General features: G+C 41.6%; 1 protein-coding gene across 3 annotated transcripts in view; it reads left to right on the forward strand.

Moving 5' to 3' along the window:
• Nucleotides 1–17,959, forward strand: part of LOC120028105 (dihydropyrimidine dehydrogenase [NADP(+)]-like) — a 220,615-nt gene that overhangs the window by 16,626 nt on the left and 186,030 nt on the right. For all 3 annotated transcript variants that reach the window (XM_038973280.1, XM_038973281.1, XM_038973279.1), the window contains exon 2: nucleotides 16,863–16,973. Coding sequence is in view for 2 of the 3 variants with exons in the window: in XM_038973281.1 (XP_038829209.1) it covers nucleotides 16,863–16,973 (111 nt within the window). In the remaining variant the exon portion in view is untranslated. The remainder of the gene's footprint in view (nucleotides 1–16,862; nucleotides 16,974–17,959) is intronic.

Consider the following 17,959-nt stretch of genomic DNA (forward strand, 5'->3'; position numbering starts at 1 on the left):
GTACATAAGAATGTTTGTGAATGACCTATGCTCCCCAAAGAGCAATTCATTTAAGTAAGTAAGTCATGGAGTACTCAAACTCACATGTTTAAGCATAATAATTGTAGCGTCTACAATTTGACCAAAAGGACAATAAAGGGTATGTTGATGATTGAGAAATCTAATGGCTTTAACTACTTGGCTAGTAGATAATTGAAAATGTGTAAACCGTTAGCAAAGAAAATGCATCTGAGGTGCAAAGGTTTTATCCCTGAGTGAACTCGGATTAATGTTTTGCTCTTGAGACTGAGAGCCAATAAGTCAATGGGGTTTCCTGTTGAGGAAGGAGAGGCCCCCAAGAGGTGGTGGTTATCCTGGAACACTAAACACTGTACATTTCTTGGAAGAAGGGTTTTAAGTTTCACATTGCGACTGGCTCTGTCTTTCCACATGTTATTTTTCCCAGGCTAGTGAGAGATGGGTGTGTTAGATCAATTTCATACAACAAGACGACAATGAACTATCAATGACTTTGTGGTTTCAATAGCCTCCACATCTATTAAACTGGTTACTTGTTCTTAAGAGACAAAGTTAAGTAAAAATGTGGGTCTAGTTTAGCCATGACTTGTAAGGTTAATGTTTTCCCTTTGGTCAACACCCACTGTTCCCGAGGGTGGAATAAGTTGAGGAATCCTGAGTAGGATAGATAACTGAAGCTATTCCATAGGGCTGTGTGCAGTTGTTAAGCAGAATATCAGGGTTGCTGTTGCAGTTCTATATTTATTTCCATGAATCCACTTGGAGTAGTCTACTATAAGATTTCATCCTTTGTATCTTTGGGTATTATGGGGCGGCAGGTAGCCTAGTGGTTAGAGCGTTGGGCCAGTAACTGAAAGGTTGCTAGATCGAATCCCCGAGCTGACAAGGTAAAAATCTGTTGTTCTGCCCCTGAACAAGGCAGTTAATCCACAGTTCTTAGGCCGTCATTGTAAATAAGAATTTGTTCTTCACTGACTTGCCTAGTTAAATAAAAAAATATTCTAATGAGCTCTGCCCCCAAAACAGGAGCAAATTTGGTTGGACCGGACCAAATCTGTACCAATCGTAGATGTCTATGTTTCACAAGTTTGGACAGTACAGCACAGCAAAGTACTGTTGCTAATCAGGACCTTAATTGGTTCCTCTCCCTGCCTGACTGCCTCGAACCTTCGTGGGCGTGGAAGTCTGTGTGTGTAATAGGACTGTTCCTTCTCACTTCATATGACCTGACCTCGGGATGAATTCCTCACCCCTCTCTAACTTGTCAGTGCCTCCCTCTTTAGGAACCATGATATTTACAGTAACAATAACATGTTTAACAGAATGTAAACTTTCTGCACTCCCCCTTGTCTCACTCAGTAACTTTCCATACACCTACTTCTCATCCACCCTCCATTGACTCCAACACTCCTTATACATGTAAAGTAATCAATAGGTTCTGGTATGGTAACATGAATACGTATATTTCAAGCTAGAATTCAACAGTACAGTAAAGAAAAGTATAGTAGAATAATGTAAAATCGCCAACCATAGCCTCTGTGAAGTGAATAGCAAAGCATCTTTCCCTAGAGCCAGTTCAATTTTGACATTATAGTGTTGTTTACCTAAAAATATCTGATATTATTTAGCTTTTTAGCACACTTTAGTCGCTTGGATCTAGCTGGCTTAAAAAGCCTTGGTTCAACGCTGGACTGAGGGAATCTAATGGAACCTTTTATGAAGGCAGTAGCCACAGTGGAGTGCAGTAAGTCAAACCCTTCATTAGCATCTTTATTCAGGGACTAATGGCAACAGTGACGTGACCTTCTTCCTGCCTCTGCACTTAAAACCATCACTAAACTACTCCTGCCTGCCATTGGAAATGGCTTTTTAAATCTCATTATAATTGCCATCTCTGGTGCAATTAAATACTAAAAAAAATTCTCCTGCAAGCCATCCCGTCCTCCTGTCAGATGTCTTATTTTAATATCCACGGACGGCACCCAGGCACTCATATCAGTTAAATGTGTAGCATGTCTTTTGTGTGTGCATGTAAATGATTAAAACCTTTCTGGATTTCTATTAGAGTTGATATAAAGAACCCAGAGAGTGTGTTCCTGTATGGCTCAGTCGGTAGTAGATTAACACGGGTAATCGGGATCCCGAGAGTTTCCCGGGAACACTCTTTGTTTACATTTCCCAAAATAATAAAATGACCCAGGAAATAAATTTAAAAAATGCCCCAATGTTGCACTAATGCAATTCCACAAAATACTCAACATGCGCAGCAGCAGATTAGCAAAACATTTAATGGCACATTATCCGAATAGGTTGTCGCGTGGAAGCTTTTAGCCTACCGTATTTACTTCACACAAAGTCGCCATAAATTAAAAGCACACACATAATTGATACTGCTGGACTGTACAACCGACTCGAATGCAGTTAATAAACCCTACAGGAAACCCCTACAGTATAGCCTACAAAAGAACATGTGCCTCTTTGAGCTGTCATTGTGACTCTTCAGAAACTCCCAAATTTAATAGGCCTATGCACAATTCACTACATATGCATCCCTGTCGCATACATGACGTCTGTTAACAATTCAGACAGGCATGAGTGAAAATTCTATCTTCTCCTGTCACACTGAAACCCAACATCCTGACTCCTGTCTTTCATGAAAATTCCTAACTTCATTCTGTAATCCATAGGCTGCATTATCAAAGCACTTATTTGCTTATTTATGCACTGTCTGGTATTGCTGCCCATTTGAGAGCTTCGATAGAGAATGTGATCAACAAACAGTATGAGAGTAGATATGGATATTTTTAAAACCGAGTTGGTCCCGGTTTAGATATTTAAACTATTCCCACTGTTAATTTCCCATTATCCATGAACTGATCTGCTATCTGTATAATCATCAACTCCATTTAGCCAAGTATAGGAGATATTCTGTCATTTGTTGAAGGAGGTTATCTAGCAAGCTTAGCAACTTTGGTCAATTGACTTTTTTGTTTGACTGCTGTTACAAAGTTTGTGTGCTATACTCATTTTATGTGATGTCGGCGCTCCTGTCTGGCCACACTAGTCGCCGCTCAACTCCATTGTGAAGTTGAGTTTAGTCGGTTATGTCGAGATCGCTACTGCTGAAATGCGCTGAATTAATTTAGGAACATGATAACGCTCTGAATTCATGAATGGCCTGTTTCCCAATTCACAACATTGTCATTGGCAGTCAAAGATAGAGTAACTATCATTACTAAATATCAGTTTAATTTGCACTAAAATCTTTACATTGTGGCGCAGCCAAGCCGACATGGTGGCGCAGCACCTCTCTTATTTGGGGAGAACCCTGGCATAGTGACCATATCTTGGTTTTGAATAGCTTTAAATAGGCTTTTTTTTGTGCTATTTCTTGGGACTCTCGGGATAATTATGAATTATTCCCGGTACTGAAACTTGCTAGATTTTCGTGAAAATCGGAATCCATAGTCTGTAGAGCATGGCGCTTGCACGGCCAGGGATGTAGGTTAGATTCCCGGGGCCACCCATACGTAAAATGTATGCACGCATGACTGTAAGTCTCTTTGGATAAAAGCATCTCAAAATGGCATTACAGTACATGTAATATTATTATTATAGAAATATGTATGATTCTTATGGTAACAGAGCAGACCCTATGTCTTTCCATAACCTAGTTGTCTGGGAACACTGACTTGCAAATTATGGGTCCAGGCTAGCTATGAAGTGTTATTGAAATGATTTAGGCTGCCTTGGAAGATCCTCGTATTTGCTGGGTTTTTGTCTTGAGTGCTGTGGTGGCTTATGAGTTGCTTACATGGTGTAGGAAATGGACATCTACATTATTTATTGTTTTACATTTAATCCATGGCATCCTCAAGGGCCAATTGGGGCCAACAAAGATAATCGTCTCAGATCTTTAAAAATGCTATATGAGGATGTGTATTGTAAAACTATTATTGAATGAGGCAGTTTCAGTCCCAGTCAAATAAGCATATTGTGGTGAGATAAACAGCTAGAGGGAATTTATGTAAGGCATTTGCGGTGATAATCTTCAACATCTTGCTGAGTGTACTAGGTACGTGGAGGCACTGGTATCATTTCAAACATACACACACCCAGACAAGCACATCTCAGAAGTGACACCCAAACCGGTGGACCGGTAATTGCACTCCTGGCCAGGTTTGCTCAGATTGCGCTTTTAATCAATCAACAAAGCAGAGATGATCCTTGGGCTTGTCAGAGAGAGAGAGAGAAAAGAGAGGCAGAGAGAGAGAGGGGGGGGGGGGCTTGAGAACAGCCAGCCGAGACTGTGTCCTCTCCTTTTCCTCCACTGCACAATTTACTGCCACCTCTGTACCCTAGGGGAGGAGAGCAGTCTCACCTGATCACATGTGACCCCTCTGTCTGCTGCAATCTCCGTCCGCAAACTCAATCCCCTCTGTGGAGTTCATACCCTAGCCCCCCCCCCCCCCCCAGACACCAGGCAAGGCAGGGCTGGCTTGGCTTGGCTTGCTTACACACCCAGATAGCATGTGGCATATTGAACTTTTTTTTCTTTCCTTCTCCTCATTACCCCTCCCTCCCTCTGCTTCCATCCTTTCCTCAGAGAGCCTCAGATAAGACCTGAGACTAGACTCACTCGGTCATCAAGCCCTGATTTCTTTTACACTTCATTTACCTTCTGCTTCTGTGCTAATTGTTTTCCGAGCCTCAACATGGCCAGGGACACTTTTCAAAGGCCATGTAATGAGCCTTTGGCACATAGTGCCCATTACCAAAATTAAAGCCTGTTACCGTAGCGAGCGCATGGTTTGTTTCAGGCATCCACAGTATTCCCCTGTCTGTTTGTCTGTCTCTGTCTGTCTCACTCGCTCTCTCTCTCTCTCTCGCTCTTTCACACATACGCACAGACACACACATGCAAACACACGTACAAACACACAAAACTCACACATAAAACACACTAACAACAATCACACAGTAAATGGCAGGAGCCTTTACCAGGGGATGCCTATGCTTTATGAACTATTGTCGTTGGTTGCCTGGTTCGTTTAACTTGGTGCTGCAATGCCAGGAAGTGAGTGCAACTGATCTGTACTCTGGGACTAGCTTCTTTCACTGTAGCTGGCTCAGTCTGTAGGGGCTAGCAGATGGCCTGTGATAGTCTATTTCATCTCTTTTGATTCAGTGTCTTTTAAGTCTGGGAAGAGAATACATGTTGAGTTTGGTGGGAAAGACTGTTACTCTGATGTCAGGAGAGAATGTAAATGCACTATGTACAGTTGAAGTCGGAAGTTTACATACACCTTAGTCAAATGCATTTAAACTCAGTTTTCACAATTCCTGACATTTAATCCTAGTAAAAATTCCCTGTCTTAGGTCAGTTAGGATCACCACTTTATTTTAAGAATGTGAAATGTCAGAATAATAGTAGAGAAAATTATTTATTTCAGCTTTTATTTCTTTCATCACATTCCCAGTGGGTCAGAAGTTTACATACACTCAATTAGTATGTGGTAGCATTGCATTTAAATTGTTTAACTTGGGTCAAACGTTTCGGGTAGCCTTCCACAAGCTTCCCACATTAAATTGGTCGAATTTCGGCCCATTCCTCCTGACAGAGCTGGTGTAACTGAGTCAGGTTTGTAGGATCATTGCTCGCACATGCTTTTTTTTGGGGGGGGGGGGGGGGGATTGAGGTCAGGGCTTTGTGACGATCCTCTCCAATATCTTGACTTTGTTGTTCTTAAGCCATTTTGCCACAACTTTGGAAGTATGCTTGGGGTCATTGTCCATTTGGAAGACCCATTTGCGACCAAGCTTTAACTTCCTGACTGATGTCTTGAGATGTTGCTTCAATATCTCCACATAATTTTTCCTTCTCATGATGCCATCTATTTTGTGAAGTGCACCAGTCCCTCCTGCAGCAAAGCACCCCCACAACATGATGCTGCCACCCCCTATGCTTCACGGTTGAGATGGTGTTCTTCGGCTTGCAAGCTTCCCCCTTTTTCCTCCAAACATAACAATGGTCATTATTGCCAAACAGTTCTATTTTTGTTTCATCAGACCAGAGTACATTTCTCCAAAATGTACGGTCTTTGTCTACAGTTTGCAACTGCACATGGGGTCTGGCTTTTTTATGGCGGTTTTGGAGATGTGGCTTCTTCCTTGCTGAGCGGCCTTTCAGGTTATGTCGATATAGGACTCGTTTTACTGTGGATATAGATACTCTTTCTCCAGCATCTTCACAAGGTCCTTTTGCTGTTGTTCTGGGATTGATTTGCACTTTTCGCACCAAAGTACGTTCATCTCTAGGAGACAGAACGCGTCTCCTTTCTGAGCGGTATGATGGCTGCGTTGTCCCATGGTGTTTATACTTGCGTGCTATTGTTTGCACAGTTGAACGTGGTACCTTCAGGCGTTTGGAAATTGCTCCCAATGATGAACCAGACTTGTTTGTGTCTACAATTTTTTTTCTGAGGTCTTGGCTTATATCTTTTGATTTTCCCATGATGTCAAGCAAAGAGGCACTGAGTTTGAAGGTAGGCCTTGAAATACATCCACAGGTACACCTCCAATTGACTCAAATGATGTCAATTAGCCTATCATAAGCTTCTAAAGCCATGACATAATTTTCTGGAGTTTTCCAAGCTGTTTAAAGACACAGTCAACTTAGTGTATGTAAACTTCTGACACACTGGAATTGTGATACAGTGAAATAATCTGTCTGTAAACAATTGTTGGAAAAATGACTTGTGTCATGCACAAAGTAGATGTCCTAACCGACTTGCCAAAACTATAGTTTGTGAACAAGAAATTTGTGGAGTGGTTGAAAAACAAGTTTTAATGACTCCAACCTAAGTGTATGTAAACTTCCGACTTCAACTGTATTTATGTGTAATTATTTGGGGTACAGTCATCGTAATGAATTTGAGGGCCAGCAAGGCCAACAGGGAAAAAAGACAGGTCACAGAAGCCTTAACGTCAACAGACAGGACAGGAGCTGTGTAACTCCTGAATGTAGGAGTGGGTGGATAAAGTGAGTGGGTGGATAAAGTGAGTGGGTGGATAAAGTTAAAGATATCTTAATATTTTTGCATGCTAGAGCGAAAACCCAACAGCAGTAGACTGGTCCCAGATCAGTTTGTGCTATCTTATCAACTGCAATGTTTGTGCCGAACAGCTCAAACAGATTTTGGACCAGGCTACACCAGCAGACTTAACTTAAAGGAGAGACATGACACAACCATGTTGGCTGGAAATAGAAAAGGTTGGTGTCCTTGGTGTTCTGCTCTGTTGGTTGACATGAATACATGCATGACTTAGTGAGTGGACATTATGGCACCACACCACCACTGCTCTTATGTCTCCACACAGACTGGCCAGGCTGTGCTGTGTGGAAGGTCACACTGGGATCCTACTGCTTTATCTCTGTCTCAAGGAGAAAGCTTTATGTCTTTAACCCCAAGTCTACAGCAAGCAGCTTGTCACCTACTTACATTATGGGAATGGTATGGATAATCTGTATGTGGCTGTTTTGTGTTGAACCTGTATTGAAATGGCGTGCTGTGTTGTGACCGGGTCGTCAGTGCAAAGGAACGAGAGTTCATGTGTAAGATGGTACCTTTTAGATAGGATAGGACTGTTTGCCCTGCAATACAGACAGTACACAACCATAGCTGAATAGATTCATATTTCTGTTGAACGTGCCATTTTTTTTATTGCACTGTTTCTCCTCATAAAGGAGAACAAATTATATCCTTGGCCTATATTTAATATTGCTGACCCAAAGGCTGTTGCTCTATCTCTCTAACGGCAGATCAATATGTGGAAATTCCTTTATTGATTCCAGCAGAAGAGAAAGGATTACAAGCTAGCTAGTTACCTTGGAGGTTCCTCGGACAACCTGATGCTGTAACTTGTCACTTTGATCTTAAAAGCGAGTCTCGGCGCACATTTATTTTTTAAATTTATTTTTCAGTGGCAGCCACGATTTATCAGCATTTCTATGTTTTTCTCGTCTATCATCCTTGAAATCCAACTTCTCCCACATGGTGACCTCTGACATCACCTACTAAGGAAATTACCTCAAACAGCATTTTTGGCAATTAAATGCAACTACAAAACATTATTTAAAAAAGCAATTTATTAATATGGTTTTTGAACACTATAATTTGTTTACAAGCCTGATAGCCGTACTTTTAGTTTATGGTTGACACAGCTTGTTGGCCGTCAGCCAATCGGGTGTTTTTCAACTTTTTCCAAGCACGTGAATGCCTCCAACTGGTATTTATGAATTCACAACTGGTAAATTCCCACCTTCTACTTAGAGTTCCAGGATGATAGACCAGTTTCCCACCAGTAATTACCAGTTGAAACGCCATTCAGATTTTATATAGATTTTTCCTAGTCGTATGTGTTAAAAATAGAGAGTGATAGATATCATCTTCATACCTGTATATATCCCGTTATGGCGTCTGTGAGTGCACTGGCATCTCCATTTTGAAGTAGTCCATTTTCTTCTTCTATTACTTCTATGAGTTGGCAAACAAACTGAAAGCGCGTATACTGCCATCTAGAGTGTGTTGTTTGAACATGTATAATGCCAAGTATGGCAATTTACTGCCACCTACAGTTATGGAATGTGTGCTTACGAGTATAATTCATTGGCACCACTCTATGGTGGTAAATTCCCACTTCCCTCTTGGTTACGAACACAGCATTATTAGCGGAGCAGTTGTGCCTGCCCTTTTCTTTCCTAATCAATAGTTGCTTCATTTTGTGCAATAAATTACTTTGACCTTCATGTTGTTGCTATAACAGACCTCCTAGGACTTGTCATGCAAGACTTACACCCATGCTGGAGCTCCTGGGTATGCAAAGCTGTGTGTGTGTGTGTGAACCCTATTAATTCTATTAGTATCAACTCTGTTGTTTAATTCAGAAAGTAGGCTTCACCTCCGAGTTACATCTGGAGGCATTAGCTAGCTAGCGCTACCTCAGTAGCTTACCATGTTTTTGTGACCAACTCAACATTCTTTACTCCAATCTCAGCTGACTCCTTCTTGCCAAGGCTACTCTGTCTCTCTCTCTTCTTCTAGGTTCAAAACTATATGGCTGTAGTCCGGTGAGTCATTGTCAAAAGAAACAAACTCGCACACAGCCGTCTGGTGCAGTCAAGTGTCTCAGCATTCCAAAAGTTTTCACCTGTTTCTACATCAAGCTAGGACAATGTTCTATTTCATGTTTTTATGGCCCACGTTCAGCTCAGCAGTATATATAATCAATTACATCTCCAATTTACAATGCCATACCCTGACTGGCAATGTACAAACAATACTTAAAAAAAAATATAAACAATATAATTATAGAGAAACTCAAAATACCAACATGTGAGAAATACTGTACTTGATTAATGTTTCAATGGAACCCACCAAAATCATTTATTGATTTAATAAAACATCAATGTCCTCCAAATCAAAGTTTCACAATTAATGGCACCCTTAAAGATTATTGTAAATAACATCAATCAAAATTAAACCAGGAATGAAATGAGGTAACATGCATGCAATATCCCTTTGTCATCCAACACAATGATGAAAACAAAAGAACTGGCAGTTCAGAAGAGTCAGATGGTCGTAGTCCTTCATAAATCTGGTCATGGCTACAAGAAGATCCACTGAGCACTGTCAGGGCAATAATAAAATGTTTTAAAAGATATGGAACAGTTGAAAACCTCATGGGTAGAGGACGCAAATGCATTTTGCCCTCCAGGATAGGGAGGAGGAAGGTGAGAGAAGCAACAAAATCCTCAAGAATCACTGTGAAAGAATTGTAGGCCTTGGTGGCGTCTTGGGGTCACCAGGTTTCAAAAAGCACCATCAGACGTCACAACCACAGGCTCTTTGGAAGGGTTGCCAGAAGAAAGCCCTTTCTGACCCCAAGACACAGACGAGAGCGCTTGGAGTTTGCCAAATGTAATTTAAATTATGACTGGAAGAAGGTGCTCTGGTCAGATGAGACCAAAATTGAACGTTTTGGTCAGATACAGCATCGGCATGTTTGGCATCGACACAAAGATGCATACAAGGAGAGGCATCTCATACCCACGGTGAAATATGGTGGTGGGTCAGTGATGTTTTGGGGCTGTTTTAATTCCAGAGGTCCAGGGGCACTGGATAAGATTGATGACATAAAATTGCCTGATAATTGGTGGAATTCATTATCAGGCAATTTTGGTTGACAATCTGGTTGCCTCTGCCAGAAGGCTGGGACTCGGCCGTAGGTGGACCTTCCAACAAGACAATGACCCAAAACATACCTCAAGATTCACACAGAAATGGTTCTGTGACAACAAAATCAATGTTCTGCCATGGCCATCTCAGTCGCCGGACCTCAATCCAATCGAAAACCTGTGGGCTGAGTGGAAGAGGGCAGTTGATAAGCGCAAACCCAAGAATGTGAAGGATCTTGAAAGTATCTGCATAAAGGAATGGTCCAAAATCCCTCCAAATGTTTTCCTTAACCTTGTCAAACCTTACAGGAAAAGACTCCATGTTGTTATCCTTGCCAAAGGTGGTTGCACTAAGTACTAAATGAGGAGTGCCAATAATTATGAAACCTTGATTTTGGTGAAATTTATTTTGTATTAAATAATTGTATGATTTTGGTAGGTTCCATTGAAACATTAATATAGTACAGTATTTCTCACATGTTGGTATTTTGAGTTTATCTCTATAATTATATTGTTTATATTTTTTAAAAGTATTGTTTGTACATTGCCAGTCAAGGGTGCCAGTAATTTTGGAGCCCACTGTATATATATTTTTTATGAAACATGGCCTTTTTAAAGATTTTTAAAGCAGTTTTATGACGATGAGACTACTATGGTTATCAGAATATAATTTGAGCCAAACTACTATGGTTACCAGAATACAATGTGGACCGTGACTGCTTTCATGCATTGCATAGCACATGGATTGTCCCTGTTTTAGTACATAGTACAGCTAGCTAGTATATCCTACACAGTTCTTTGGTGTCTGATACTGTGGTGGGTTAACTAGTAGCTGTTCTGTATCTCCCACTGCCTCCCTCGGGGTATACTACGAAGCAAGCTAGATCTACTCAGGGTTTTCTAAAGCTAGCTAGCTTCAGTTAGCTTTCCATTCCAGTTCAGACTTGATCTGTACTACGACGGTGGATATTGCTCGTCCACCTGTCGCTAACTCTAGCAGGTTTTTAACTGTGCATGCATGTCGCACGTGGCTAGTCGAATGCCGAACTCTTCATTGAGACAATGCTAAAACATCAATCCATTGGTAAGTCAGTGCCACGTTTTCACCTGTGCCTAATTCAAAATGGAAGACAAGGTATCATGCAAATTGTTGATAAATCGTTATTGGAGACAGGAGGCCAAGTTGAGACATTGGACGAGGTGGATAAGGTATAATAAAGGCAGTTTATTCAAAGGTAAAGATATCTGGCAAATCGTGCTGCACGGCCCCTTTCGTCTAGCTCGTATGGAACCGTCGGAAGAGAGAGGCCGAAACATAGTGTGCAGTTCATTTATACAGTAAAATGACGTATGTATATTCTGGGAGTCTGTTCGTCGGATTGGTCGATCTGGGTCGTGGGTAGTCCTGTTCGGGCCTGGTGTCGACGTTCCATTGGCTCTTAACATTGTTCATTGTCTTCGTTTCCCAACCTAGGAAAGAATGTGTATGCGTGTTGTTGTTGCAGGGGCCTTTTCTGCGTGTGTGTGTGTGTGTGTGTCTGTGGTTGGTATCTGATGGGAGCAGAATGTGTCTGAGAGAAAAGAGGGGGTGGGTGCATTTTGTACAAAGGATAGCTTATGTTGAAAAGTTGTTATAACAAGTTTCCAGTATCTATTACAATTTCTTACAAAATTCACTTTAGAAGTGCAGTCTTTATTTTGTTAGTTTGATGTGCTTATTAATGCACAGACACCTGTTATTACTAAATGTGTAATGTGATAGGTATTTAATAATTAACAAAATATACATCCAAAAACACATTTGAATAATACAATATTTAATCAGTTGTCTTCTTCAAATGAAGAGGATGATGATGCAATCTTTGCGAGATTGAGGGAATCATTTCATTGGTCGTCAACTCGCAGCTCAGACACTTCATCCAGGACAAATGTAGTGAGCCCTGAGTTAGCCTAACCCGTAGCTGGTTAGATCTGAAGGATTCGTTGCCATAGCAATTTACCAGGCTAAAAGGTGAGCCACATTTGTTGTACCGGTTATCCAAAGTTGAACTTAGAGTTGACCAAAGTTACCTCGCTAACTCCTCTAACTACATTCATAGTATAGGGCTCATGTCTCATGCCTCCAAGTCTTAGCTTGTGCTTCTCAGGTCCTCACTCAGCCCACCATGTTAATCACTGCTTCCAGTTTGTGATTTGCCCATTCCCTGCGTCCATCATATACCCCCCCCCCCCCCCCCCCCCCCCCCTCTTCCTCACACCCTGGTTGATTTCCTCTGAGGGCTCAGGGCTCGGTCTGCGTTTGCATACCACCGGCCGTTCTGCCTGGCCCGGGCACTTATTGATCTTCCATCTGTTTGGGGCCCAGTGTGATCAGTGTAGAGTGTGAAAGCCAGACACACGCAGGCAGGCCAGGCAGCCTTCCCTCCCTCTTCCTCCCCAGCGGACACATGCGTACTGATGCAGCCAACACTCACAGATGGGCCTTGGTTCCTTGGTTTAGACGAGGCCTTCTGTGCAGAGTGCGTTGAGCGCGGAAGCAGGTCCCCAGTAACTACCCTGCAGTGAGAAAGGTCGCACAAACAGTAGGGGAGGTGTTCTCTTGTGTTGTGTAGACACTGGGTGTTTGGGTGACACACACGGCGCATGCGTGCACACATTCTAACACACACTTGGTGTGATCATGAGCCTTTTAGGATGTGATCTTAATGGATACAAGTGCTGAGCAGCATTGTCAGCTTACTTTATACAGTAGTAGTATGCTCTGTCTGACTGTTTTAGTTACATGTAGAACCACCGTGAATAAGAGGATGTGTAAAAACACCAGATATCTTAGGGACTATCTCTGGTGTATAGGCCTAGTAGGTATTGATCTAAGTGTAGCGTATGGATGAATGCCTAGTCCTCTTGTAAGCGTTATTGATCCCACTGGCCCAGATGTGTAACATTTGACTTCGCAGAGAAAATCCTATAGCAGCATACTAATAGCATCAACTGTGTATTTATAGAGGGATGATGCATATGTTAAACCCTGCTGCGGGTCCATTTACAGGGATGCATGTTGTTAACCTAGTTTTTGCTATGGTCAGCTATGGCAATAAGAACTCTCTTCTTTTCTATGGTGCAGGCCAGGGCATCTGGGTTGTGTGCAGTAGGGAAAACGATTTAAAACGGGGAGATACTACACTGAACCAGTAAGAACACCCAGTGTTTGTTTATGTTGCAGAACATTTTGCTACAGTGTACCTTACTGAACACTACCCTGTTTCACTCAATCTAGATTTAAACACCATAGGATTAACCCTGCCTGGTATCCATTTCCCTGTTATTATTCTTCATTTAACCATTTAGCAACCACAGTAGATTAGCCGCTGTCAAACATGGTTAGTGTTTCCTGCAACCCTGCCTGGATCTGACCGCCATGGATCTGTTTCTCTTGTACATTTTCCACTTGAGGAGGCCAGGTCAATACAGGGCTGTAAATGGGGTTTTCTGCTGGAGATACAAACACTAAGACAGTGAGGGAGGGTCTATTTAACATTGAAGACATGGAAATACGATATGTTGTTTTTGTTAATCCTGATATTTCTTTCTGTCGCTCTGTTTAATACATCATGTTGGAGACCCAAACAGTTTAGGCATGTAAACGTTTCTGGTGATACGAGAGTCACAGTTGCTGAATCTAGTATGTTGTTTTTTAATGTGGAAGCAGCATCAGGATTTCACAATGTTTTACATTGACCTTATAACTAGAAGAGAAAAAAAGTCATGTTTAATCGTTTTCTCTCTAATGCATGTTTGGTAGTGCAGTGTTTCTGGCTAATCAGATTCTTGCTAGTCTGGATAGGTTATTGTTCACAAGAACTTTTGTTCATTCATTCTATGGCAGTTACTCTCCCACCTTTTTGTCCTGCTTCTCCTCTGGGTGTTAAGTACTAATTATGTGTGTTTGTTCCAAGTCTTTTGGAACCACTTCAAACCAACTGCCATGCGTTCTAAGTTATGGCCGATGTAATGCTTCTAGATCAAAACAGCCCCTGCAGTTCTGACACGTTATAGTTGTAAAGGGTGGATATAATATAAACATAACTATTTTAATAAGATACAGACGGTTAAATCATATCTTTATTGTTATGTTCATGCTGTCAAAACATCATTGTTCCTAACGGATCCCAAGAGACTTGTCTAGGCTGTCAGAATATTTGTACCTTTCGGTCCTTATTGGCTTACCTCGAGCATGTACCGCTGCCATGTTGCTTTATCTAGACCACACAATGAAAAAATAGTCCCACAGGCCTTAACAGACAATAAAATAAGAAACGCAGCGGTGTAACTACACTTTATTAGGTGTGAAATGAAAGAATTAATAGGCAGATTTTTGGTGTTGCATAAAGTGTGACATTTCATTTAGCGTGGCTAACATAGTAGGGAAAGAGACACAGGTTATGTTAGGCTGGCCTGGCCTTTTACAATAACACCCCCGTAACACCCCCATACCTCCATATGGAACGGTCTTCTCCCTTCCACCTACTGTGAAAATATGAAAAGAAAAAGCTTAATGTCTTGTCACATAGCTTGTGGGACACTAATTGAGGTTGGATGCTGCTACTTTTGTTGAAAAAAGGAGGAGAAAGGAATGATTCCATGGTGGATAGGGTATACACAAAATGCTACTCAGAGATGCACTTTGAATGTTTTATGCTCAGCATTTGCATCAATCGGGGGGGCAATGCTAAAGTGATGATTGCACCAAGGAAACAGAGGGGGGGAAATAATATGTTCTCCAAACCATCTGCACAGTACCTAGAGAAATAGACTCCCAAATCAGCTCCCAAAACTCAGTATTTAAACGTTCAGTGGTGGAGAGCTAGCTGCTAGGTCTGGGGGATACACCTGACATAAGACAGCACAAGCATTTGATAACCAGTAGACTGAACGTGTAGCTTCAGATTTTACAAGGCATATTCTTGCCCCCCAAAGCAAACACTGGCTGCCAACACACTCAATTGATTTATCAATATGTCCCAAGGAAAAGATGTAGACCCATACACTGTCGAAAATGGGGAATAAATGCAAAAATAAAGGCATTGTATTGTACTTTAATCATGCTATTGTACTATTTACTTGTTTGCATGTATAGATTTCCTCACTAGATCATGTGACACACTGTATACAATTAACCTCAAATAGAAGCCTAGTTTGTGCGTTCACGATTCACTCTGATGATGGCTTGATACCAAAACGTTTGTTTTGTTTTTCACCCTTCACTTTTCTGCACAATCAACATTTTGGGCTTCACGATGTCCCAATAAAACACCTCTATTTATGCATTTAAGCCTCAGTTTCTAGATGTATTTCTCTTTCTCGACAGTGTGTGGATCTCCATCTTTTCCAGTATTCCCATTTTAATACTTATGCACCTGGAACAGACATTATTTGGTTTAAAGGACATTTAAAGAGCGCAGACAACCTCATATCACAGTATGTATCAACTCTGTAGTTACTGTGAAAACAGTATGCAGTAATATGAATCCCTAGAGCTGCTTTACATCCTCATATCCACACACAGTGTTTAGAATCCAAGTCCCTGCGGTCTTCGCAGGTTCCCGATCTTTATGAATGATGTTTCATGAATGCTCTATGCTCTACTGTGCACTGCTTAAACTGGAGTGTGTGTTGCATTCATAATGAATACAGTGAAGAGGCTCATGATTGCTGATCAGTGGTAATGCAGGGTTGGGGGGGGGGCAGTGTTGATTGTAATGGAAGGTTACACGACTGACGGTTTTGTTGTCACGTGTGAGGATGGTGTTTTGGAAATTTGGTAACAGAATGGCACCAACAGCACAAACTGGCAGGTAGTCTAGCGATAAGAGTTTTGTGCCTGTTAAAGGTTGCTGGTTCGAATCTCTGAGCCATCTAGGTGAGAAATCTGTCAATGTGCCCTTGAGCAAGGCACTTAAATCTAATTGCTCCTGAAAGTCGTTCTGGATAAGAGCATCTGCTAAATGACTAAAATGTAAAACCGTCATTCTATTACCAGACTTTGCATCTGTACTGTTCTTCAAGGACATTTGTTTTTGTAACATTTTCTGTGGAAATTGTTAAAAGTAGTCCTTGTGCCTATAGTTATATGGTTTGTTTAACTTTGCAGTCATTGGTTTTTGTTTGACATGCATCTTAAAGTGAAAAATCTGAGTCTCAGCATCACTCTGTTACCGTGGAAATGCCCATGGGACAACTGCTACCCTGAATGTAGAGCAATGATGCAACATATGCAATGCACATTTCTGATTTGTTTTGGAAGACGTTCATGTTACAGGAAAAATAGTATACTCTTAGTGAATTGATTGGTATTTATTGCTACTGGAAAAAGGGAATACCTGAAAAATAGAGTCGTTAGACCTAGAACTGTTTTCTAGGATAACCATCTAAACCGTTTTCTAGGAAAACCATCTACATTTCCGACAATATGCTTTGTGATACAACTGACATGCATATTTTACTTTTGAGGTATAAATCGTTTTTTCCCCCCCTGCTCTGTTTTACTGTAAAGTCGACTTTTTCTCTCACCACCCCCGCCTCCCCCTCTCTCTCCCTCTGTTATCAGAATATCCTGGCCCTGAACCCCCGGGTGAAGAGCCATGCTGATATCTGCTCCACCTCTGCTAAGAAAGTAGAGAAGAAGCACTGGAAAAGAAACCCAGAGAAAGGCTGTGATGTGAGTAGAGCACCCTGAACCCCCCCATCACACACACATACCCACGCACGCACGCACGCACACCAAACAAGACATATGATTGTCGTAGACGTTGTACTGGTTCCAAATTTAGAGAACCGTGTTTTTCTTGGATCCCCACCTCGTCTGACGAGGTTATCTCCGGTAGCTGTTTTTTAACCTTTGCTTGGACTTATGTCAATGTCCACAGCTGTGTCCTGGACACCCTGACAAGATAACAAACACACACGCATGCACACACACACACACTCACAAGCACACTTCACTGTCACGTCCCTGTCGCACACAAGCAAACACAAAACACACACACAAACACAATTATCTTAGGATTCCAGGCACATGCTGTCAAAGTCTCAGAGAATATCTCCTAAGACCAGCCTCACGGTTTGTTTTTTGGCAGGTGGCTGCAGTCCCTCGTCTGTCCTTGAAGGGAACTGATATGACACTCTGTTTGTCTGTGTGTGTGTGTGTGTGTGTGTGTGTGTGTGTGTGTGTGTGTGTGTGTGTGTGTGTGTGTGTGTGTGTGTGTGTGTGTGTGTGTGTGTGTGTGTGTGTGTGTGTGTGTGTGTTTGAGAGTGAGTGTACGTGTGCTTGTGACAGTGGTTTGTGTGTGTGTGCACATGCATGTGCGTGTGTGTGTGTGTGTGTGTGTCTGATATATACACAAAATAAATTGGAGATGTTTTGTAGGAGAGATTATTCTCTCTCCCTGCTGACTGCTCTGTGCCTAAGTACAACTAGCTAATTCATCACGCTAATCAATGGTGATGGATTCTCCACTTTATTTAATGTTGAAAAGCTTAATAGTTAGAACATATGGCGTATATGCGTATATCCAGAACCTATGTACACATTTATGTTCATGGATTGTTGAAGTTCTTTATCTGAAATAACCAAGCATACAGTCTAGTGGTCTACTATAATCATGAGTAAATATGTGGATGAAGTATTTTAGGTTAATGTGATGA

Source organism: Salvelinus namaycush, chromosome 33 (assembly GCF_016432855.1).
Source record: "Salvelinus namaycush isolate Seneca chromosome 33, SaNama_1.0, whole genome shotgun sequence".
Classification (NCBI taxonomy): domain Eukaryota; kingdom Metazoa; phylum Chordata; class Actinopteri; order Salmoniformes; family Salmonidae; genus Salvelinus; species Salvelinus namaycush.